This window comes from Rana temporaria, chromosome 8, assembly GCF_905171775.1.
Source record: "Rana temporaria chromosome 8, aRanTem1.1, whole genome shotgun sequence".
In the NCBI taxonomy this organism is placed as follows: Eukaryota; Metazoa; Chordata; class Amphibia; order Anura; family Ranidae; genus Rana; species Rana temporaria.
Genome location: NC_053496.1, coordinates 148,242,066 through 148,268,341, shown reverse-complemented (window position 1 = coordinate 148,268,341; position 26,276 = coordinate 148,242,066). Strand labels below are relative to the sequence as shown.

General features: G+C 53.3%; 1 protein-coding gene across 1 annotated transcript; it reads right to left on the bottom strand.

Annotated features, from left to right (window-relative positions):
• Positions 1–242: 242 nt before the first annotated feature.
• On the bottom strand, positions 243–4,732 carry LOC120909163. The gene is made up of 2 exons (XM_040320872.1): positions 4,525–4,732; positions 243–1,922 (listed from the first exon to the last, which is right to left on the bottom strand). The coding sequence occupies exon 2, from the start codon at positions 1,750–1,752 to the stop codon at positions 940–942; it is 813 nt and encodes a 270-aa protein (XP_040176806.1). The 5' UTR covers positions 1,753–1,922; positions 4,525–4,732; the 3' UTR covers positions 243–939.
• Positions 4,733–26,276: the final 21,544 nt, after the last annotated feature.

The following is a 26,276-nucleotide window of genomic DNA, read 5'->3' as shown; positions in this document are numbered from 1 at the left end:
TGCGGTGTCCTAACCTCTGGTCATAGGCCTCAAGCCGAAACTGGCTCAAAGACGACCGTTGACCGCAGTGCCCCCAATTCACCAACCTTCCAGCTACATTAGTAGACTGGGAACTAGAAACCCCTTCAGAAACCATCCACCACTGGGTACTGGTGTCCATCTTTGGGGTAATATCTTCTCCTGCAAAGTCCAAAAAACACCCGCCACCAGCACCCGAAGGTAACACCTTACCTCCGGGCGCACCTCCACACCCTCATTGCTTGTTGTACCCCCTCCTCTAGGCGCAAAGCCCACATGTCAATCCCCACGTCCGTGAGGTGAACACCATCACTCCTGAGGTAACGCCAAGGGTCAACCTCCAATTCCGGGTGCCGAACCACCAGCCCCCCGTTCCTTAGCACAAAACGCCCCACATTCCTGTTCAGCTTCCTGCGCGCACGATTCACCGCGTCTACCGACCTCGCCATCCTCCACGATGTCCTAGCCACCATGTCCGACCACACCACTACCGTCTCCGGGAAAGACAACCGGAGCCGCTGAAAATCGAATTTAATATCCCGCGCTATCTCCAGCATAGATCTCACCCCAAGATCATTGCCCCCAGCATGAATCACTAGCACATCCGGAGGTCTGTCCAAACGTGCCCATTTGTGTACCTCCGGCACAACTCTGCTCCATAACATCCCGGGGACCCCCAACCACCGTACCCTCGCCTCCTGTCTCGAAATCCCCAGTTGCCGACCGGTCGGGCGCGCCTCCGCCCGTTTTTCCCCCCGAACCACGTAAGAGTGGCCCAAAATCCAGACCAACAAAGGTCCAGTACCTGAAAGACAGTAAGCAACAACAAATAACTAACACATCCCCCAATACAGCGACACCCACGTTTCAAAACAGTCATCTAACTCATTTCCCCTTATCCCAACAACAACTCCCAATCCCTCAACGCAAATTTGCCACCAGCTGCGGCCTAACATATGAACGAAACCTCCTCGATTCCCACCTTCCTATCCTCTTTATTGCGTCCTCCCCTAGTCCATTCCTTGCCGCCTCCGTAGCAGCCCCAATCCTAAATGAATGAGCCGAGAACTCCCTTGCAACCAGGCCCAATTCCCCCAGACACTTCCTAAACACCGCCACAAACTGATATCTCGACAGCGGGGCCCCATTTTCGTGTACCAAAAAGGTGCCCCCAACCGCCGGGCAGATGTCCAGATATTTCCGGACCAGCCCCACTGGGCAAAGTTCCGATCCTTCGATCGGGAACACCTGGACCGCTCTGCCCTTGCCACTCTGGTCAGTTTTGGACCTTCTGAGCCACAACGTGACCCCCTCCGGGGCCCAACTAACGTCCGATGCCCCCATGCCCCCTTGGACGATTTTCGACGGGCTCACCAGCTCGCCTATCCTAAAAGCCCCGAAAAATGCCAGCGCGAATGCCGCGCGAAACAATGTAACTTCAAAAACGGACGAACCCACTGTGCCCATCCTATCCATCAACCCTTTTAAAATGTCGAAAGACACAGGGCGGCGTGTGTCCAGCCGCCGCCCTTGCTTCCTGTACCCTTTCAGAGCCTGGCGCACCCAGAAATCCTTTGTAAAGTCTGGCAACCCCTGCCACTTGAATAAAAACGCCAAACCGGCCAACTTCTTATCCAATACCGACTGAGACACTCCTGCCTCGATATTTCTGGACAAAAAGTACCACACCAACGTCCTCACCTCCGGTCCCGAGAGGCGCACCTCAGATTCCATTACCAAGCTACTCCATTCTACCCATACTTTTTCATAGGCCGCCCAAGTACCCGCACTCACCGATTTTTTAATCCAGGTGGAGATGATTCCAATGGAATCTGCCACAGCCACTCCGGACAGGGGACCCCTCGCTCCTCTGCTTCCGGCACCAACTCCCGGAACCTGTCCCACTGGAACCGAGACAAAGCATCAGCCACGACATTTTCAACCCCCGGTAAATGCACCGCATAAACAAACACATTCAGCTGCAGACACCGCAGTACCAAGTGTCTCAGGAGCCGAATCACTGGGGGAGAGGACGCGGTCACGCGATTTATCACCTGCACGACCCCCAGGTTATCCCCATGGAAGCGCACCTTCCGATCCCGGAAAGACGTGCCCCACAACTCAACCGCCAGCACCACTGGAAACAGCTCCAGCAGCACCAAATTTTTCGTAAAACCCGCAGCCAGCCAGGACTGAGGCCAGGGGCCCGCACTCCACTGTCCTTGAAAAAAGGCCCCAAAGCCTGATCCCCCGGCCGCGTCTGTGTACAGCTCTAGGTCAAAATTGCTGACCGGGCCAGACATCCACAAGGCCCTACCGTTAAAGGCCTCTAAAAAAGAGTGCCAGACCCACAGGTCCTCCCTGTGCTCCTTCACCAGCCTTACATAGTGGTTAGGCAAACTAACCCCTGCCGTGCTGGCAGACAGACGTCGACAAAAAATTCTCCCCATCGGGAGGATCCTGCAGGCAAAGTTGAGCTTCCCCAAGAGCGACTGCAGCGCTCTCAGTTGTACTTTACGCATGCCAATCATCCCCCTGACCTCCGCCTTGAGGCCCTCCAACTTGTCCGCCGGCAGCCTGCATTCCATAGCCTCGGAATCGATGACTATGCCCAAGAACTGAATGACCGACCTAGGCCCCTCCGTTTTGTCGGGCGCCAGTGGCACCCCAAAACGCTCCGCTATGTGCTCCAGCGTGGCCAACAAAACCGCGCAAACCTTTGACCCCGCCGGTCCAATGCAGAGAAAGTCATCCAGATAATGGATAACCGAATCCACCCCCGCCACGTCTCGTACCACCCATTCCAAGAAAGAACTGAACTGTTCGAATAATGCGCAGGACACTGAGCAACCCATGGGCAGGCACTTGTCCACATAGAATTCGCCCTCCCAGTGACACCCCAACAACCGAAAGCTGTCCGGGTGCACCGGCAACAGCCGGAAAGCCGCCTCGATGTCCGACTTGGCCATCAACGCCCCCCGGCCGTACCGCCTAACCCAACTCACCGCCGCGTCGAACGAAGTGTAGCACACTGAACAATCCTCCGCATTAATCGCATCGTTCACCGACCCCCCTTTTGGGAAGGAGAGGTGGTGTATGAGCCTGAACTTGTTTGGTTCTTTCTTCGGTACCACCCCCAACGGGGAAACCACCAGGCCTGCTAACGGAGGGGACTCAAACGGGCCACCCATTCGGCCCAGCCCGACCTCCTTACGCAGCTTCTCGGAAACCACTTCCGAGTGTTGCATAGCTGAACGTAAATTTTTGGACATTGGCGGAATCGCGGTCAAATTAGCAGGGATACGAAAACCAACTGTAAAACCCTCCTCCAGGAGCTGGGCAGCCGCCCTGTCCGGATACCTACCGAGAAACGGCAGCATCCTTTTCACCATCACCGGCGTGCTCCCTCTTGCCTGAAGGATCTCCGGAACGGCCCTTGCCCTGCTTGAAGCAGCGGGAAGAGGGGTGATTACCCCCACACCCGGAGCATTCATGCTTGTACCGGCACGACCCACCGAATTTGCAGTTTCCCTCGTTGAACTGCCAACAAACCCCCTTTTTCTTTCCGGCCGACTGTCCCAGGGAAGAGGCCCCGCCGCCCCCCCCCCTGAAAAAACGGAGCCGACGTCCTCGGAGCCGTCATAAGCCGCATCCAAAGGCTAATGTCCTTCGCGTCCCACCGAATGTCCGGCCTAATCGCCCGGCGTTGCCTAAATTGCTCGTCATAACGAAGCCAACCCGTTCCCCCATAACAACGATAGGCCTCGCTAATCGCCTCCTGGTAGCTGAAGAGCGCCGAACAGTGTTCGGGGTTCTTCTCGCCAATCACGCTGGCCAAAATAGAATAAGCCTGCGACCAATTCGCAAACGTGCGAGGTATGAGCCGATACCTCCGCTTTTCCTCGTCCTCCTTTTTGGAGTCCTCTGGCTTCACCCTGTCCAAGTTGAATTTCTCCAACGGTAACAAAGCGAATATCTCCACATATTCGCTCTTCCAGATTTTTTCCCGAACCTCTTGTTTCAAATGTGCCCCCAGCGGCGCATCATAACAAGTGTACACTTGCCCCTTTGCTTCATCCGCTAACCGCACCAAATCCCGCTTCTTGCCTGTGGCCCCTGCCGGCTCGGCAGTCCCTGCCGGCTGCGCCGCCGGTCCTGACCCCAAGCCACCCCCGTTTACCTCCTTCTCAGTCGCCACTACCGCCGTTGGGGCAGCTGCCGCAGCCGCCGCAGCCCCCCCTCCCGGCCCCCAAGCCGCGGTCGGGCCCGCGGGGGGTCTGTCCCCCCCTTTTAGCTGGCTAACCAACGCCTCTAGCCCCGACAAAAATCTTTGCAACCCCGCATCCACCCCAGGATTCCCCACCAGTGCGTCCGTAACCTGGGAAGATGTCGCACTGCCCCCAGACACCGCAGGCACCACCAACCTATCCCGGGCCACCCCCACCCGGCCCCCAACAATCACATCATCACACCGTGAATTTGAAACAAATGTGGAAAAGGACTTACCGGGCTGCGTGGAAGCAATCCCATCAGCCGATCGTCTGGACTCCCTCGCTGTAGGCACCGTCCTGGGCACGACCTCCTCCTCCGAACCGGACAGCTCCCCATCCGACTGGTCCTCGCACAACCCCTCTTCCCCCGATGATGACCCCCCGGGCAGCTCGGTCCCGGCGGCCGAAGGCCCAGGGCCGGATTCGCTCTCCCTGCGGGCCCTGGACCCATTAGCGGATTTTGCCAGCGCTTTCCTGCCAGGCGTAACTCTGCTGCGGTCTTCCTCTTGCCTTCTCCCCCTCGCCGTCTGGGCCTCCTGCAAGTGGCTAGCCGTAGCAGTTGAGGGGCTAGCCACCGTAACCTGGGATCCCTCTCGCCGAGGCCTGCTCACCGGGCCCGTCTCCACCTGCTCCACACGTCGGGCGGGCACGGCCGCCGCACCTGAGCCCCCCGGCCGTCCCCCCCTCTGTCCTAGGGTGCTTCTGGTCCCCCCTGCCGGGCCCTCAATGACCCCTGTAGCCGCCGCCGCCGCACGTTTTGCGGGGGGGCCCGATGGGGCCCTGTTCCTGCCGCCTTCCGACCGTTCCTGGCAAGGGGATGTGCTGGGCGAATACCTGCGGGGGGGGCGCGACGAGCGCGACCGCGCGGTCCCCCGACCCGTGTGACTGGGCCCCGATGGCGCTGCTTCCCCACCGCTCTGAACAGTGTCCTGGCCCGTGTGACTAGGCCCCGACGCCGCCGCGCCATTAGCCGCCCCGCTCTGAGGGAGAAGTGCCCCCAGCTGACGCTGCAGCCATTCCTCCCCCCGCACCGCTGCTTCTGCCCTGAGCTGTGTAAACAGGGCCTCAATCCCTGCCATCTCGCCGCCCCTACCTGTGTCCCAACGATCGCTGGCCAAAAATTATCCTGTTGCAGGCTGTACAGACCTTGCAACTTTGCTCCCCCACGCCTGTCTGCCCGGGAAACTGGATGGTGGGAGATAGATATAATCTCCCCTCCCACCGCTCCTGCTCCTCCTCCCCCCCAGCTACCAGGGTTCTGTTAACCCTGTCATGGCCGGCCCTACGCTGACTTGCAGTTGGGCTCCGTGCCTCACTTGAAGGGGGCAAGTGGATAGTGATTGAGTTGGGCAAACGGTTTGGGCCGAACAAAAGTTAGGAGAACATCACCTGTTCGCCCATCCAGAATTTGCAGTGCACAGTGCAGAATGCATTAGAATAATGCTGCGTACACACGGTCAGAATTTCGAACAACAAATGTTCGATGTGAGTTTGTTGTCGGAAAATCCGACCATGTGTATGCTCCATCGGACAAATGTTTGTGAGCTGGTTCTCAATTATTCCGACAAAAGTTTTTCGTCTTTATCTGTAGCCAATTCCGACGCACAAAAATCCTACGCATGCTCAGAATCAATTTGACGCATGCTCGGAATCATTGAACATCTTTTTCTCAGGTCATTTTAGTGTTGTACGTGACCGTGTTCTTGACGTTCGGAATTTCCGACAACATTTGTGTGTGTGCAAGACAAGTTTGAACAAAATCCACGGTTTTGATGTCGGAATGTCCTTGATTGGGCAAAGCTTTGTGAGTAGCTGGTTGTTAAGGAGTGGGCTGGGAATCCGGCCACGGCACCCTTAAAGGGGTTGTAAAGGTAATTTTTTTTTCCTAAATAGCTTCCTTTACCTTAGTGCAGTCCTCCTGCACTTACTTCATCCTTCGATTTTGCTTTGAAATGGCCTTATTTCTTCTGAGAAATCCTCACTTCCTGTTCTTCTGTCTGTAACTACACACAGTAATGCGACACTTTATCCCTGATGTGGAGAAAACCTCTTGAGGGGGGAGGGGGCGAGCAGGAGTGTCAGGACGCCCACTAACACACAGCTCCTTTCTCTATCTGCAAAGTAGATAGCGTCCTGACCAGGGGTCAAGTCCTGGGGAAAAAAGTGTGGGAACTCCCACCCAAGATTCACTCCACCAAAAAAATGATACGCTCATATGCATAATTACTAAACCGAATGTTTTTTTTTCCTGATCCACTGTACCTTAGTAATCCTTTATGTTACTGGCCGCTTCCTGTATATGGATTCATCAGGTAGTGTGCGAGTATTCCGTCACTTCCTCGATGCCGCAATGTCTCCTGGGAGCTTTTTTCATTGTTCCCAGGAGACATTGCGGAGGTCTGCCGTTAGTTATCCTGGGATTTAGAAAGAAGCAAGTGCCCCTGACAGTGACTCGAGCTGGGCATCGCCGCTTAGTGAAGGATTGGCTCGAGCGGTTCGGCTGCTCTAGTCCTGCAAAGGGAACTGCGTTCCTGCTGTGAAAAAAGTGCAGGAACTCCGTTCCCACGCGTTCCCGCAGGACTTGAGCCCTGGTCCTGACCCTCCTTCTCGCCCCCTCCCTCCTCAAGAGGCTTTCTCCACACCAGGGAGAAAGTGTCACATTACTGTGTGTAGTTACAGACAGAAGAACAGGAAGTGAGGATTAAGGACAGAATAAGGACATTTAAAAGCAAAATCGAAGGGGCGTGGCCTGGAGCGCCATGGGATAGGACGTGTAACATGACTATGGTATAAATACATAAACCCTTATCTGCTAAGACCCACATTTTACTCAACTTTTACCTTAACCACTTGCCGTCGCCGCACCGTCATAATACGTCCACAAGGTGGCTCTCCTAGGCGAGATCACGTATTATGACGTCCTACCTTTTAGCCGCCACTAGGGGCGCACGCGCGCCGCCGGAGGCGCGCGCACGCGCCCCCCGCTCGCCCCCGACTCCCGTGCGTGTGCCCGGCGGGCGCGATCGCCGCCGGGCACACGCGATCGCTCGGTACAGAGCGGGGAACGGGAGCTGTGTGTGTAAACACACAGCTCTCGTTCCTGTCAGCAGGGGAAATGCTTTTCTTCGGTTCATACACTGTATGAACCGAGGATCAGTGTTTCCCCTAGTGAGGCCACCCCCCCCCCCCCACAGTAAGAACACACCCAGGCATACTTAACCCCTTCCCCGCCCCCTAGTGTTAACCCCTTCACTGCCAGTGGCATTTTTATAGTAATCTAATGCATTTTTATAGCACTGATCGCTATAAAAATGCCAATGGTCCCAAAAATGTGTCAAAAATGTCCGAAGTGTCCGCCATAATGTCGCAATACCAAAAAAAAAATCGCTGATCGCCGCCATTACTAGTAAAAAAAATATTAATAAAAATGCCATAAAAATACCCCCTATTTTGTAAACGCTATAACTTTTGCGCAAACCAATCAATAAACGCTTATTGCGATTTTTTTTTACGAAAAATATGTAGAAGAATACGTATCGGCCTAAACTGAGGAAAAAAAATGTTTTTTTATATATTTTTGGGGGATATTTATTACAGCAAAAAGTAAAAAATATTCATTTTTTTCAAAATTGTCGTTCTATTTTTGTTTATAGCGCAAAAAATAAAAACCGCAGAGGTGATCAAATACCACCAAAGGAAAGCTCTATTTGTGGGAAAAAAAGGACGCCAATTTTGTTTGGGAGCCACGTCGCACGACCGCGCAATTGTCTGTTAAAGCGACGCAGTCCCGAATCGCAAAAAGTACTCTGGTCTTTGGGCAGCAATATGGTCCGGGGGGTAAGTGGTTAATAAATAACTGAGACCACTACTGTAATCTTTGGAGTAAAAAACTGGCCGTAGCAGCCTCCATTTATTTTTAAATAACCTTTTTAAATATTAAATCACATTAAATAACATTTCCACACATAAACATAAGTAAACCTGAAATACAATATTAACACTACTGGTGCTGGACTTTGCAGGCACATTAAACCATTTTTAACCATGCTAAACCTTTATGAGCACTGCGATACCTAAATCTGGTCTTAGGCCTCAAGCCGACAAGCTGACTCAGAGACGACCTTACCTGACCGCAGTGCCCCCATTAACCACTTCCCAGCTACACCTTGGTAGACTGGACTACCAGCCCCTTCAGAACCCATACCACCTCTGGGTAATGGCATCCACTTTAGGGTAATTTCTTCTCCTGCAAAGTCCAAAACACCCGCCACCGCCACGACATCATAATTCCGCACCTGTGTGGAAAGACAGAAAAAAGAAAAACATGAAAGCACCCCAGACCACAAACACCATATCACATACCCGTTACTACCCCCATAAACCAATTGCCCCCTCAAACCAACCAGCAAAGGGAGGGTGGGTGGGAAACTTCGCCCCTCGTGCGTGTTAACCCGGGAAGCGTGGGAGGGGTGATTTATAACCTCCCCTCCCACCGCTCTCCTTCACTGCAAACCCCTCCCACCGACCATGGCAGGGCTTTTCTTTAACCCCGTCATGGCCGGCCCTGCGCCTATGCTGCTGGTTTTTGCTCCGGGCCTCTCTTGACTATGGTATAAATACATAAACCCTTATCTGCTAAGACCCACATTTTACTCAACTTTTACCTTAATAAATAACTGAGACCACTACTGTAATCTTTGGAGTAAAAAACTGGCCGTAGCAGCCTCCATTTATTTTTAAATAACCTTTTTAAATATTAAATCACATTAAATAACATTTCCACACATAAACATAAGTAAACCTGAAATACAATATTAACACTACTGGTGCTGGACTTTGCAGGCACATTAAACCATTTTTAACCATGCTAAACCTTTATGAGTACTGCGATACCTAAATCTGGTCTTAGGCCTCAAGCCGACAAGCTGACTCAGAGACGACCTTACCTGACCGCAGTGCCCCCATTAACCACTTCCCAGCTACACCTTGGTAGACTGGACTACCAGCCCCTTCAGAACCCATACCACCTCTGGGTAATGGCATCCACTTTAGGGTAATTTCTTCTCCTGCAAAGTCCAAAACACCCGCCACCAGCACCCAAAGGTAACTCCTTACCTTTGGGCGCCCCTCCACACCCTCAATGCTCGCTGGATCCCGTCTTGCAGGCCCAACACCCACATGTCAATCCCCACGTCGGTCAAATGTACTCCATCTTTCAGCTGATACCTCCAAGTATCCACCTCCAACTCAGGGTGTCTAACCACCAACCCACCATTCCTGATCACAAACTTAGCCACGTCCCGATTGATCTTTCTCCTGGCCCTGTTCACACCTTCCCACGATCTGGCCATCCGCCATGATGACCTGCCCACAATGTCAGACCATATCACTACCGTATCCGGGTAGGACATGCGAATTCGCAAAAAGTCGAATTTGATGTCGCGTGCGACATCCAACATAGTACGAATCCCAAGGTCGTTGCCCCCCGCATGTATCAACAAAACATCCGGCGGGCGATCCAACCGTGCAAACTTGTGCACTTCCGGCACCACCCTGCTCCACAACATCCCCGGGAACCCCAACCACCGCACCATCGCTTCCTGTCTTGGGATCCCCAGCTGGCGACCGTCCGGTCGCCTATCCGCTCTCGCCGCCCCCCTATGAACGAAGGAGTGGCCCATTATCCAGACCAGCCCTTGTCCCGCACCTGAAAGACAGCAAGTAAGAAAACCATCACAAATAAGCCCATCGGGAGACGACCCCCATCCCCGACCCCAACATGTTCCCTTAACCAAAAACCCCGGTCCACTCCCCACCAACATTGGAGGTGGCCCCTTAACTTTCCCGGGACGTATGTTAACCTGCACCCCCACTCACCCCTAATTCTACCATGAGTTGGGGTCTAACATATAGTCGAAACCTCCTCGACTCCCATCTGCCAATCCTCTTCACCAATTCCTCATCCAAGCCACAACGGGCCGCTTCCGTCGCAGCCCCAATCCGAAAAGAATGCGCCGAGAACTCCTGAGCCACAAGGCCCAAAGCCCCCAGGCACCGTCTAAACACCGTCACGAATTGATACCGCGACAACGCCGTCCCATCCTCATGCAGCAAAAATGATCCGCCCAACTTCGGCCGTACGTCCAAAAATTCCTGCACCACCCTAACTGGGCATAATTCCGACCCCTCAATAGGGAAAACTCGCACCACTTTGCCCTTCCCTTTCTGGTCCGTCTTGGACCGACGTAGCAACATTGCAACCCCTTCTCGCGTCCATGCCACGTCACCGGCTAACATGCCACCCTGTACCGTCTTCGAGGGGCTAACCAATTCCCCTATTCGAAAAGCTCCAAAAAACGCCAACGCGAACGCCACCCTAAACAATAACACCTCAAACCGGGACGAACACACTGTCCCCAACTCTCCCATAATACCCCTCAATATTTCAAACGACACCGGGCGCCGGGAATCCGCCCGACGCCCCTGTTTCCTGTAACCTTTAAGGGCCTGCCGGACACAAAAGTCCTTAGTAAAGTCCGGACACCCTTGCCACTTAAACAGGAAAGCCAAGCCGGCCAATTTTTTGTCCAACATGGACTGAGACACCCCGGCCTCCATGTTCCTGGCCAAGAAATAAATCACCAATCCCTTGACCTCGGGACCGGCCGGGTCCACCTCGGCCTCCCTAACCAGAGCCTGCCATTCTGCCCAAACCTTCTCATACGCCCTCCAAGTGGTCACACTTACCGACTTTCTGATCCAACTGGAGACGATTCCAACGGAATCCTCCAAAGCCACTCCGGACAGGGTACCCCTTGCTCCTCTGCCTCCGGCACCAGCTCCCGGAACCGGTCCCACTGAAAGCGAGACAGAGCGTCAGCCACTACATTCTCCACCCCCGGTAAATGCACCGCATACACAAATATGTTCATCTGTAAACAGCGCAGCACCAGGTGCCGTAATAGCCGAATAACCGGAGGAGAGGACGCCGTAACTCTGTTGATCACCTGGACCACCCCCAGATTATCCCCATGGAACCGCACCTTCCGGTCCCGGAAGGCCGAACCCCACAACTCTACTGCCAGCACCACCGGAAACAATTCCAACAGCACCAAGTTCTTTGTGAACCCCGCCTCCAACCAGGCCTGAGGCCAAGAGCCCGCACTCCATTGCCCCTGAAAGTATGCCCCAAAACCTGCGCCTCCGGCCGCATCCGTGAACAACTCCATGTCAAAGTTACTAACCGGACCGGACATCCACAATGCCCTGCCGTTGAAGGATTCCAAAAAGGAGTGCCACACCAACAAATCCTCCCTATGTTCTTTCCCCAGGCGCACATAGTGCCTGGGTGACCTGACCCCTGCTGTGGCCGCCGAGAGGCACCTGCAAAAGACCCTCCCCATGGGGAGAATGCGGCACGCAAAGTTTAGCTTCCCCAGGAGCGACTGCAGCGCTCGGAGTTGCACTTTTCGCAAACCCACCATCTCCTGTATCTCAGCCTTGAGGCCTTCCAACTTGTCCAGTGCCAACCTACATTCCATCACCTCCGAATCGATCACAATGCCCAAGAATTGGATGACCGATCTCGGTCCCTCCGTTTTCTCGGGTGCCAGCGGCACACCAAAACGCTCCGCAATGTGCTCCAGCGTGGCCAACAACACTGCGCAAATCCGCGACCCCGCCGGTCCAACACAGAGGAAGTCGTCCAGATAGTGGATCACGGAGCTCACTCCGGACACATCCCGAACCACCCACTCCAGGAAAGAACTAAACCGTTCAAACAGCGCGCAGGAAATGGAGCAGCCCATCGGTAGGCACTTGTCTACGTAGAACTCCCCACCCCAATGGCAACCCAAAAGCCGAAAACTATCCGGGTGGACCGGCAGGAGCCGAAACGCCGCCTCAATGTCCGACTTGGCCATCAAGGCCCCCCGGCCATACCGCCTAACCCAGCCCACCGCAGCATCAAAAGAGGTGTAGCTCACCGTACACTCCTCCATGCTGATAGCGTCGTTGACCGACCCCCCCCTTGGAAACGACAAATGATGAATGAGCCGGAATTTGTTCGGCTCCTTCTTAGGCACCACCCCCAAAGGTGAAACCACCAAATCGTCCAAGGGAGGCGAGACAAATGGGCCCCCCATCCTGCCCAACGCCACTTCCTTCAGCAGTTTCTCCGAAACCACCTCCGGATGTTGTAACGCGGAACGCAAATTCTTTGCCACCGGGGGGACCACCGCCAACTTGCACGGAATGCTGAAACCCACGGAGAATCCCCTTTCCAACAACAGGGCGGCCGCCCTGTCAGGATATCTACCGAGAAACGGTCGCATCCTTTCCACCATCACCGGAGTCCTCCCTCTTACTTGAAGAATCTCCGGAACGGCCCTTGCCTTGTTTAAAACACCGGGAAGAGGGGTGATTGCCACCACAGCCGGAGCACTCGTGCTTGAACCGGCAAGACCCTCCGAACTTGCAGTTTCCTTCGTTGAACTGCCAGCAGACCCCCTTTTTCTTTCCGGCCGACTGTCCTGGGGAAGAGGTTCCACCGGCCCCCCCCTGAAAAAACGTGGGGCCGACATAAGCCGCATCCAAAGGCCGATGTCTTTAGTGTCCCACCTAATATCCGGCCTGATAGCCCGGCGTTGCCGGAACTGCTCATCATACCGGAGCCACCCCGTGCCCCCGTAGCACCGGTAGGCCTCGCTAATCGCCTCCTGGTAACTGAAAAGCGCCGAACAGTGTTCAGGGTTTTTCTCGCCGATCACGCTCGCCATGATCGAGTACGCCTGCGACCAGTTCGCAAAAGTTCTAGGTATAAGCCTATACCTCCTCTTCTCCTCGTCCTCTTTCTTGGACTCCTCCGGCTTAACCCTATCAAGGTTAAACTTTTCCAGCGGTAACAACGCAAATATCTCTACATATTCACTCTTCCAAATCTTTTCCTGCACCTCCGGCTTCAAATGTGAACCCAGCGGTGCCTCATAACATGTATACACCTCCCCTTTAGCTGCGTCCGCCAACCGGACCAAATCCCTCTTCTTCGCGGAATCGACCCCCGCATTTCCTTTTTCCGCAGGTGGCACCCCAGTACCCGCTGCCACCGCCCCTACCTCTTGTCCACAGGAACCACTGGCCCCGACACGGCGACCGCCACTGCAGGTGACGTGACCCCGAACCCCCCCGCCGGACCCCATGCTGCCGCGGGGCTAACGGCGGGGCTGACTCCACCCTTCAGCTGGCTCACCAATGCTTCTAGACCCACCAAAAACCGTTGCAAACCCCCATCCTCTCCCGACTGTTCCCCCAGGGCACCCGAACCCCCACTACTCACCCCTGCGGGCACCCCTAAACGACTACGGGGACCCCCCCCCCGTCCCCCCACTGACACCCCCACATTTTGTACAGTAGAAGACAAAGCCAAAAACGACTCACCGGGCTGTCTGGAAGCAATCCCACCAGCCGTCCGGCTTGGCTCCCGCGCTGCGACCTCCGTCCTGGGCACAACTTCCTCCTCCGACAGCTCCCCTTCCGATCGATCTCCAGGATGACCCTCCTCACCCGATGAAAGCCCACCAGGCGACTCGGGCCTGGGAGCCGTGGGCCCAGAGCTGGACTCGCTCTCGCTGCGCACCCTGGACCCGTGAACCGACTTCCTCGTTGCTTTCCTTGGTGCCTCGTACACTCTGCCGTCTTCCCCTCCCCCACGCTCCCTCACCACGGGGCTGGATTGGAGGTGGCTAGCCGCGGATGCTGGGGAGCTAGCCACCGCAGGGACCGATGTGCGTTGCTGAGGCTCTCGGCCCTCCGGTGCAAAACCGGGGTTGGAGCCCGCGTCCCTCCGATCGTCTGGCCGCCGCAGAAGAGCCCCCTGGCCGCCCCCTCCCTGCCCCACGCTGCCGCTCAATGGCCTTCTCCTGGCGCCCCCCCGCCGCTGTACGTTTCGCTGGGGGGCCCGAGGGGGGCCGGATGGGGCTGCCCTCCCTCCTATGGGACCGGGTGGACGGACCTGGTGAATATCGCACAGGGGGCCGGGACACCCGTGATCGCGGGGTATCCCCCTCCCCCCCCCGGACAGGTGAATTAACCACATTGCCCCGCTCTGCAGGCCGGGGCCCACGCGCTCCCAGGGTGCCCCCCTCCCCCCCCCGGACAGGTGAATCAGTCCTGGTATCCCCCTGTGGCAGGAGCGGCCCCAGCATGGACTGGAGCCACCCCTCTCCGCGGCGATCCGCCTCCTCCCTGAGCTGGGCGAGCATCGCCTCAACCCCAGACATAGTAGCAGGCGGCTGGATGAAAAAAAAATTGAGTCCCCGGCTGCGGCCTAGCAGCGCTCGTTTTTTTTTTTTCTTTCAGGCCGAGCCAGCTACACCAGCAGCGCCTAGCCCTGGAGCCGGTAGCCCGGAAATATAGCCCCCCGGTCGCGGCCTGCCTCTCAACAGTAGTCTCAGTGGTAGGCAGAACACAGGCCCCAGCGGCGCCCTTAAGAATCGCCGATCGCCCGAAAATTTAGTCCCCGGTCGCGGCCTGCCTCTCCCTGGAAGTTACTGGCAGAGCAAGGATCCCCAGCAGCACCTGTGTCCCGCCGATCGCCCGAAAATAAAGCACCCGGTCGCGGCCTACCTCTCCCCGGACGTTTCTGGCAGAGCACAGAGTCCCCAGCAGCAAACTTCGCCCCTCGTGCGTGTTAACCCGGGAAGCGTGGGAGGGGTGATTTATAACCTCCCCTCCCACCGCTCTCCTTCACTGCAAACCCCTCCCACCGACCATGGCAGGGCTTTTCTTTAACCCCGTCATGGCCGGCCCTGCGCCTATGCTGCTGGTTTTTGCTCCGGGCCTCTCTGGAGTGACTTTAGGGGCACAGGGTGAATGAGAACCCCACTATGGTCTGTGCTAGTCACATTTAATGCGGTCAGATATTGTATATATATTGTATATATATATTGTGTGTTGGCTGATGTATACTAGTAAGCTTGCTGTGATGAAAGGGGTGGGGTGTGATTGCATTCCATTGTCTATTGTGGTAATTAAGTCTGCTATGTGGATTGGAGCTTGGTAGACAGTCTGAATACCTATTATGGGATGTTAAAGTGTCTTGCTGTGAGGAAAGGGGGGGAATCACTCCAGCAAACCCCCCTCCCCTGCTAAGACTGTTTACTGAAGGAGAAGTTTGAACACACCTGACCTGTATCACCATTGTCATTGGACAATTTAACCCACCCTGTTTCCCAAGGGTGGGAGGGATGTATTTTGAAGAGAAATGTGTTACCATGTGCAGATAATAAAGATTCATTCCCTGTTTTAAACCTCAAACAAGAGCTGTGTGTCTCGTTTCTGGGGGGAATGGAATATCGTGAACGGATTTAACCCCTGTCCCATTTGGGGTTCCGTTACAATTGGTGGCAAGCAGTGAGATGATCCCACAGCCTTAAAGGACAGCTACAAGGACACAGGACAATGGAGACACAGTAGGAACGGCTGAAGCTCTCTACCCTCAAGGACTTACTGGAGAGCCGGGGCAGAGCAGCCAGAAACCATAAGAAGATGGACGTGATCACAGAACTTGTCCAAATGGATGGAGTGGAAAGACCCAACATAACGGAAAGGCCCAGCGTAACAGACAGGACCCCAGAGGAAGAAAGTTTTGATCGGGCTGTTAAGCTAAGACTGGCACACTATGGTCCTAACCCTCCACCGGAGATCATAGACCGCATTTGCAGATGACTTGCTGTTTACTATATCAAACCCTCACGTATCTCTTCCCAATCTCGTCAAAGAAATCGCTAAATTCGGAGAGCTCTCCAACCTAAAAATAAACCAAGCAAAATCTGAAGCAATGAGTGTGTCAATGACACCCCAGAAACAGTCAATTATACAACAAAACTTTGGTTTTAAGTGGAAGACTGCGCTAAAATACTTGGGTACCCTGATTCCAGCAAACATAAAAGAAGTTTTTAAAATAAATTTTCCACCTCTTCTTACTTCAATAAGAATGCTACTAGAGAAATGGCAACATGGACTACATTCATGGTTCGGCAGAAATAATATAGTCAAGATGAGCATCTTGCCAAAGATTACGTATTTGTTTCAAACACTGCCGATATTGATACCATCGGCCTTCCTACGGCAAATTAGTGCCCTCCTGATGAAATTCATCTGGGCAGGGAAAAAGGCAAGAATTAAGAAAGAGGTGATGAGGTTACCCAAGTGTTTTGGGGGGATGGCAGTCCCGGATATTGCCAAATATTATCAAGCGGCACATTTGACGAGATTGATAGACTGGTGTAGAAACGGACACTATAAAAGGTGGGTTGAGGTAGAACAGCAGACCTGTCCAATAACACTAAGTAGAGCCCCTTGGTGTTATAAGTTATTGCCAAGTAAGATGAAGAAACATCCCATAATTGGCCCAACGTTGTCAATCGCAGCTAAAATATGTAAAAATCCAAAATTCTCATCAAAGTGTTCTCCCCTGTTCCCTATATTAGGGAACCCAGGCTTCATACCAGGTACAGCAGGAGCAGTTTTTAATAAATTAAAACAAAGGGGTAAAGTACAGGTATCACATTTTCTGCAAACTGGTATGTGGCCATCATTGGAGGCCCTAACAAAGAGAGGAGGGAATTATGAGTTATCCTTTTGGCAAGCATTTCAAATAAGCAACTTTTTAAGATCCCTGGGACAACCATCTAATTTTCGGCGACAACTAACAAAATTTGAACAATACTGCGACGAGGAGGAACCAATACAAAGAGTGAGTTCAAAGATGTATAGACTATTGAATTCCCCTCAGGAGGATTTTGAGTTGCCGGGACTGGGGAAATGGGAAAGAGATCTGGGGAGAAATTTCTCACAGACTCAACGTAAACACATAATTCACTTAGCACTAAACTTCTCAATATCTACGCGAATACAGGAATCCAATTATAAATTATTGTTCCAATGGTATTATACACCAGTAAGGTTACATAAATTTTCTAAAGGCTACTCAGAGTATTGTTGGAGATGTGGTGTGGAGCAGGGAACCTTGCTGCATATATTTTGGTCCTGTGCAAAAGTAAGAGATTACTGGAAGGAAGTCCAGAGAATTGTTCAAAAATTTACGGAGCACCAGATTCAGGAGGATCCAGCTTTTTTTCTGCTCCATTGCTCACAAATCCCAGTGCGAGAGTACAAAAAGATGGTGATATGTCACATGATAAATACTGCCAGAAATGGAATAACATTACAATGGAGAGACAGTAGATCACCCTCTATTGCGAGATGGCTCAATAGAGTGAGAGAGACTGGAGCTATAGAAGACCTGATCCTCTCAGCCCGGAACAAAAGGGAACAGTATGTAGAAACTTGGACAGGTTGGAATCAGTTTATGAGTACGGAAGAGGGGAAGAGATTACTGGTGGAATAGATAGGGGAGAGAAGATTCCTTTTTGGGTAGAAGTGAAAAGGGAGAGGCCGAAGGGTTGAAGTAAGGGAGGATCCGTCCGTCTCCGGCGAGGTAGGGGAGGGAGAGGAGGGGAGGGGGTTGGCGGGGTTTTCTCTTTTTTTTGGTTGTTGTTTTGTTGAGGATTATGATGATTCTAGGTTTAAGGGGGGGTTAGGTGGGGTATAGGAATGGACAAGGGAACAGAGGGGAGGAAGAAGTGTGAGGTCAATACAGTGGTATTAGGAAACGGGAAAAGAAGTTACTGATAAAAGGCAGGTGGGCTTGGGAATAGAGCAAGAGGACCGGGGAGGTACTGCTTTTGGTTTATTCTTCTTAAGTTTCTGAATCCCCACCTGTTTATTTGCTAGCCCATCATAAGTGTGTAGTGATAAGAACTATATGATTATGTATCCATTGTATAAGATATGTTAACCTTCTGTGAACCTTACCATAAAAGAAAAATAAAATAAAAGATTTAAATATGAAAAAAAAAAAAGATTCATTCCCTGTTTTAAACCTCAAACAAGAGCTGTGTGTCTCGTTTCTGGGGGGAATGGAATATCGTGAACGGATTTAACCCCTGTCCCATTTGGGGTTCCGTTACAATTGGTGGCAAGCAGTGAGATGATCCCACAGCCTTAAAGGACAGCTACAAGGACACAGGACAATGGAGACACAGTAGGAACGGCTGAAGCTCTCTACCCTCAAGGACTTACTGGAGAGCCGGGGCAGAGCAGCCAGAAACCATAAGAAGATGGACGTGATCACAGAACTTGTCCAAATGGATGGAGTGGAAAGACCCAACATAACGGAAAGGCCCAGCGTAACAGACAGGACCCCGGAGGAAGAAAGTTTTGATCGGGCTGTTAAGCTAAGACTGGCACACTATGGTCCTAACCCTCCACCGGAGATCATAGACCGGGTTATAGCTGCTGTGGACGCAAATTGGCTACGGCAAAGACGTTCTGCAGCAGCAGAAGTCACAGCAGCACCAACTGAAAGGAGAAAGATACATTTTGCTGCTTTTAAGAACTTCATTGAAACTGAAGGGGAGATTGATGGGTACCTTGCTGATTTTGAACGGCAATGTGCCCTACACCGGGTGCCCACAGTGGAATGGGTTACCATTTTGTCTGGGAAATTGTCCGGCCGGGCCAGTGAAGCATTCAGGGCCATTCCAGACAAGGATATTATGAACTATGGACTGGTAAAAGAAGCACTTTTGGCCAGGTATGCCGTCACACCAGAGGCATACCGGAGGCGGTTCCGAGAGACGAGCAAGCAGACTGGAGACTCATATACCGAGTGGGCATGCCGCCTACACCGCACAGCATCCCACTGGGTCGATGGATGCCAAGCAGAATCCGGGGAAGAGGTGCTGCAGGTGTTCCTGCTGGAGCACTTCTTTGACAAACTGTCCCGGGAAGTCAGAGAATGGGTCCGGGACAGAAACCCTTTCTCCTTGTCTGAAGCAGCTCGCCTGGCGGATGAATACACAGACGCCCGCAAACTGGACAACTCTGTGGTCAAGACCACAGCTCGGGTGGATTATGGACCAGCGGCACCCCCGCCGGCTATTGCCTACAAACCCCAGTCGGACCATCCTACAACACCACCTCCAGCAGCCACTTATCCTCAGAAGCCTAGGTTCAACTCCCAGGACTACTCACAGTCCATCAGGTGTTTTGGGTGTAAACAGGTAGGACACAGAAAGCTAGACTGTCCATTGAATCCACCCAGGCAGTCACAGTCATGGAGACAGCCAGAAAGGGGGAACCCCCGCACACCCATGCCTGCGGCCCACTGCATTGAGGAGGAAGAACATTGGGACGTTCTGCACGAGGCAGATCCGATACAAGCAGCTAACCAGGACAACAGGCAGCAACACAGGCAGACTGTCTGGGTCAATGGAAAGGTAGCCAATGGACTACGCGATACTGGGACCACCATGACCCTGCTACAGAAGAAACTCATCCCAGAGAGCCAGCACACCGGAGACACCTTAGCCGTAAGAGTAGCGGGAGGCACCGTCTTCCGGCTACCCGTTGCCCGGGTTCACCTGGATTGGGGGGTTGGTTCGGGACATGTGAATGTGGGGGTGATGAAGGATTTGCCAGCAGATGTACTACTGGGGAATGATTTGGCCCCCCTTATTTCTGCGTACGCCCCGATGTGCCCCGCTGAAGCCCACACAGTGACTACCTGTGCCCAGACCCGCGTTGCTGGAACCAATTCGCTTGCTGCTGAGACCCGGGTAAGACTACCTTCCCCGACATGTACTGTAGATCCGGCACAATATCACAGTCTCAAATGGGAATGTGACAAGTTGGCCAGTGAGAAATCAGAGATGCAACGACACTATGTCATGTATTATGAGATGTCCCGTGGCTTGAACATTGAAATGCACAAACAGGCGGAAATTGTCAAAAGATTAAATGGGATTTGCATCCAGGTGGTGCCTTATCTGTCCCAAGAGCATCAGCAACAGGTTTTGGGAGCCATTGAGAGAGCAAAGCAAGTGACTGTTCCAGAACTGAACTCCATTATTCACCTTCACCATCAGCTACCGACCTGGTAAGCCAGATGGCAATGCTGATGGTTTATCCCGGCAAACAGACGTTATCCCGGCCTCCTAGTTCCGGACATCCCCAAGTTGACCCGAAAAGGATCAAGCTGGGTCTGCCAGAGTGTTCCACAAGGAGGGAGCCATGTAACAGGAGTGACTTTAGGGGCACAGGGTGAATGAGAACCCCACTATGGTCTGTGCTAGTCACATTTAATGCGGTCAGATATTGTATATATATTGTATATATATATTGTGTGTTGGCTGATGTATACTAGTAAGCTTGCTGTGATGAAAGGGGTGGGGTGTGATTGCATTCCATTGTCTATTGTGGTAATTAAGTCTGCTATGTGGATTGGAGCTTGGTAGACAGTCTGAATACCTATTATGGGATGTTAAAGTGTCTTGCTGTGAGGAAAGGGGGGGAATCACTCCAGTAAACCCCCCTCCCCTGCTAAGACTGTTTACTGAAGGAGAAGTTTGAACACACCTGACCTGTATCACCATTGTCATTGGACAATTTAACCCACCCTGTTTCCCAAGGGTGGGAGGGATGTATTTTGAAGAGAAATGTGTTACCATGTGCAGATAATAAAGATTCATTCCCTGTTTTAAACCTCAAACAAGAGCTGTGTGTCTCGTTTCTGGGGGGAATTCTTATGGGTCTCGTTCGTTTGCCTGATTGTGGAGTGTCGATAAGCTGTCGTGGATGTGATGGAAGGTCGTAAACGGTGGTGACCGTTACAGGATGCTAGCTCGCTGAGCTCCGCCGGCCGTTTATCCTAACTACCCTATCCTGCGGATATACCCGTGGCTTTTCACGCCGAGACGGTCCAGCAGACCCCGGACTACTCAGCGGTCATGACCCCTCCTGAAGCGAGTAAGTCGGCAGGCCCGAAAATAGACCAATACCTCTGCCAGGAGAAGGACCCCCCGGCGCAAGATGGCGGCGCCACGAGGGCGGAGGAAACAGCGGTCGGCGCGGACATAGCCAAGGTGCTTCTGGCTATCACCTCCTGCCGAGAAGCTGTGGCAGCCTGCCAGACCACCCTCACGGCGAAGATAGAGGAGGTGAAGGTGGACATCTCGCTGGTGCGCCAGGACATGCAGAGGTTGAGGGAGCGGGTGTCCGAGGCGGAGGTGAGACTGGGCACCGTGGAGGACTCCCTCCCCCCTATCCAGCAATCCTCAGAGGCCATGCAGCTGCAGATTAACCAGCTCCTTCAGAAGCAAGACGACCTCGAGAATAGAAGCCGCAGGTGTAACTTAAGGTTTTTGGCCTGCCAGAGGGGGTGGAGGGAAGAGATCCACAGGACTTTCTGGAAAAGCTGCTCCGGGATACTTATGGCAGAGAGGCCTTCTCCCCCATGTTCGCCGTGGAGCGCGCTCACCGCATGTCAGGCAGGCCGCCGCCACCCGGGGCACCCCCCCGCACGTTCATAGCCAAATTCCTGAACTACAGGGACAGGGACGCTATCCTCCGGCTGAGCAGAGAGAGGGGTAATATCCCGTATGACAACAAGATGGTGGCCACCTTTCCAGATTTCTCGGCTGAGGTGCAGCGCAGGAGAAAATCCTTCATGGAGGCCAAGCGGCGTCTTCGGGTCAAGCACATAAAGTATGCCATGCTATTCCCGGCCCGTCTGGAGGGTGAAGACAGAGCTCACTTCTTTGAGGACCCGGAGGAGGTGCTGGCCTGGCTGGAGCGACAAGACAGACACAAATAAGTACTATGTCTCCTCCTGCTGTATTGCTGTCAGTGGTGCCCTAGGCCCACAGTTTGTTTTGGTCACCCTTGTGGGGGTCCCGGGGCCCCGGCCACCCCCCTGCCCTGGGAGTCTCCCCTCATCTCTCCCCTGTTGTACTCCTGCGGGGTGCCTAATCCCGACACTCCGTGTCACCCCCTCCCTATGCGGTGTAGTTGGCTCCAAACTGCATCCTGAACATTGCTCTCTGACATCCGTAGCCCCAAAACACCCGGGACCCCCTTGCGGGGTGTTACCCCCCCATTGGGGGATACAGTTTGCGGGGAGCTGGGATCCTTTACTTCTTACACGGATGGATCCTTGCCTGGGGAGATGAGCTGCTCACTGATATGACTGGGGGGATGATTACTTAGTTTTTTGGGGGGGTTTCCCTTTTCTTTCCTTTTTTTTGTTTTACTCTTTTGGATGCTGGACTCTCTCGGTTAAAGGTCTGATTCGCCTAAAAACTTTTTCGCCTTTTGCTACACCGGCTGATGTATAGTCGCTTCTACACTGCATTCTCTCCTCTCCGGCGGAGGGAGGAACAATACTTAAGGGCTCGCGATGGACAGCGGGCAAAGTCCTACACTGTGCTTGTGCATGCAGCGGAATTCCGCCCCACCTGCAGCAACCCACATTTATGCCTGGGTGGCTACCGATGCACGGTCACACTCTGAGCGATCTGGATGGACGCTATCCGGGACTGTGCTGGTGGTCTACCTCTGTGTATCCCTGATAATCGCATTTTTTTCTAATATGCATATGGTGCTGCTTTTGCCACGTTGGCAGTTCAGGGTTCAAGCCCGCACCAGTTGGGGACAGTGCAGGGCAGGGAGGGGGGAGGGGGGATACAAAGGTTTTGGGTTATTGTTGTTTTTCATTTATTTTATGTTTTATCTGAGCAAAACATGTGTAGAGGGTATTTCACTGAGTCATTGCTGGCGTATAGGGCTGTGTTTCTGTGTGGTCATGGGGGAGTGTGGTATGTAACTGAAAATCGCCTGAATCCTGGGGTTCTATGCCTTCTCTGGTTCATCCCATGGCCACGCTAAAGTTACTGACTTGGAATGTCCGTGGGATGAGAGATTCAATTAAGCGCTCTGCAATCTTTGCAGTACTTAAAAGATTGAGGGCCAATCTTGTGGTCTTAGTGGAGACACACGCGGAGGGCATGGCCCAATGGGCGCTCGGGCGACCGTGGGTAGGCTGGGGATTTCACTCAGTCCACACCTCGCACTCCAGGGGGGTCTCTATATTAATTGTCAAAACGGCGCACTTTGAACTCCAGGATTCGGTGTTAGATCTGCAGGGCAGGTATGTCTTCTTGAAAGCTAAACTGTACGGGGACTTGGTCCTCTTAATGGCATTTTACGTCCCACCTCCGTTTCAGTCTACTATCTTAATTTCAGGCTTTAAATTTTAGGGCCCTGCACCCTGACACGCCGGCAATTTGGCTGGTGATTTTAATAATGTGCTAGACCCCTCCCTGGACAGGTTGGTTGGGGACCAGCCCGCGTCTGCTGGGTCACGCCCCACGAGATTCGCGAGACTCCTCGCGGATTTCAATCTTGTAGATACCTGGAGATATGGTCACCCCGCAGACAAGGCATACTCTTGTTTCTCGGCTTCACACCGCTCGATGTCCCGCATAGACCTAATATTGGTTTCTAAAGCCCTTCTCCGCGGGGGACGCAGGTTTTTCCCCTCGGTCTCTTTCTGACCACTGTCCGTGTTGGACGGAGTTGTCCCTGCCTCGGGCTCGTCCGCCCCCCTCGTGGCGGTTAAACCCATTCTGGCTGACCCTGCTCCCGGAGGATGCGGATCTGGCAGGGGAGTGGGTGCAATACTTCGCTGATAACTCTGGCTCCGCGTCTCCCCGGGCAGTCTGGGAGGCCTTTAAGCTACATGCCCGCATGACGCTCTCGTCCCATATAAACTCCATCAAGGCCACTTCTGCGGAGGCACTAGACAGGGCTATGGAACTTACCGCGGCAAAGGAGAGGGAGTACACGGCCAACCCGTCGGCTGACCTGGCTGCCGAACTTAAGCTCTGCACTAGGGCAGCCGATCAGCTGCGTTATGAGAAATAGAGGCGAAAGCTCTTCTTTCTTAGGCAGCGGACGTTTTAACATGGGGAAAGGGCGGGGAAGTTACTAGCTTATTTGGTACACTGTGAGGAGAGACCTCCAGTGGTGATATCCCTGCGCTCTCCAACTGGGGATTTAATAACTGACCCGGAGAGGGTGACCAATATGTTCCAAGACTTCTTCTCTTCTTTGTACGACACGGTAGCCCCTGACACTGACTCTCTGTCGGAAGACTTCTTAGCAGACCTACTGATCCCCCAACTGACTGAACAGCAGACCCAAACACCCGAGGAGCCACTGGGGGGAGGAAATATCTGCCGCTCTAGCTGGTCTCCCGAAGTCCAAGGCATCGGGATCGGATGGTTTACCAGCCGAGTTCTACTCCACCTACGCTGAGACACTGGTTCCCAGACTCCTGGCCCTCTATAATTCCGTCTTCGATGGCTCAGAGCTCCCGCCCTCGATGAGGGAAGCTACCACAGTACTAATCCCCAAGCCAGAAAAGGACCCCCACCTACCAGAATCGTACCGCCCCATTTCCCTTTTACAAGTGGATATTAAGATTCTAGCCAAAGTGCTCTCGGCCCGCCTTAACACCGTGATCCTTTCCCTAGTACATGCAGATCAGGCACACTTTATGCCCGGCCGGAACATCTCCTTCAACCTCAAGAGGCTGTTCATCAACCTCCAGGCCAACCACGACAACCCAGGGGCTAGAATAATTGTCGCCTTGGATACCGCCAAGGCGTTCAACTCGGTGGAATGGCGGTACCTATGGACATGCCTTGCTAGATTCGGGATAGGCCCCAGATTCATCCACTGGGTGAAACTCCTCTATCAGGCCCCTGTGGCTAGAGTTCTGGCCAACGGGTGGCCCTCGGATCAATTTCCCTTGCGGCGTGGCACGAGGCAGGGCTGCCCCCTGTCGCCGCTGCTGTATGCCCTGGCAGCAGAACCATTGGCAATTGCCATACGCACGCACCCAGGTATAACGGGCCTGCGGATGGGTGACGTTGAGGAGAGAATAAGCACATACGTGGACGATACACTTTTGTACTTGGACGATTCCACTGACTCCCTCTCACTGGCACTGGCCCTGATAGAGTGCTTCGCTTTCACCAAAAAATAATAAAAACACAGCGACAGCTTTACCTTATACTCATTCACATAGGGGGGCTGGGATCTGGGGGGCTTACATATTCCAATAAGCCCCCTGCCCCCAGACACCCCAAACTACATCCCAGGGTTATGGGGGTGAGGCCTCATCAACATAGGGACAAGGTGCTTTGGGGTTGGGGGGCAGTGTGAGGGGAAGATGGCCCCCACCCGACTCCATTTCAATGCAGGGCGGAAGTGAAATCAAAACGCTACTTCCGCCCACAGCCCTTAAAGCAACATTTTTTTTTTAACTACTTGCCGACCGCGCACCGTCATAATACGGTGGCAGGTCGGCTCTCCCAGGCGAGAGCCCGTAGCTATACGTCCTGCGCGTGAACGGCGATGGGGCGCGCGCGCGCCCCCCCGCCGTTCCCGATGATCAGATTCGTTTCAGAACTGATCAATCACCAGGTCCAGGCCAATAAAATCTGGCCTGGACCTGGTGATCACACTAACCAATGGTTGTCTTCCCCTGGCAATGTTTTGTAAACATTGGCAGGGGAAGTACTGCTCTCTCCCTCGTGTCGGTCTTTCCGTTCCAGACCGAGAGGGAGAGAGCATCTGAAACGTGAGTTGCACAACACTACTCTAACACCAGGTCACATAGGCACACATTTAACCCCCTGATCACCCCCTGATCACCCCCCAAATTAACCCATTCACTGCCTGTCACTGTGTCACCCAGTACAGCAATCAGATTTTTTTTTGATCGCTGTACTAGTGTCATTAGTGACAAAAATAAGTGTTTAGGTAATCAGTCTTAGGCCATAAAAAGTCTAGGGACCCCCCCTAACCCCCCCCAATAAAGGTTTAACCCCTTCATTACCCCCTGTCACCAGTGATCACAGTATAAGTGTCACAGGTGACGCAGTTTAGTTTGTTTATTTTCTATAGCATCAGGGCACCCGCCATATTTTTTGAAATAAAGTTTTAACCCCCTGATCGCCCGGCGTGTGATAAAAGTTTGGTTTTAGCGCCAGATAGGGTCTGCGTCGCCCCAGGCAGCGT

Excerpts from the sequence above, each read along its gene's own strand:
- LOC120909163 (XM_040320872.1), bottom strand. The coding sequence starts at position 1,752 with ATGGAATCTGAGGTGCGCCTCTCGGGACCGGAGGTGAGGACGTTGGTG.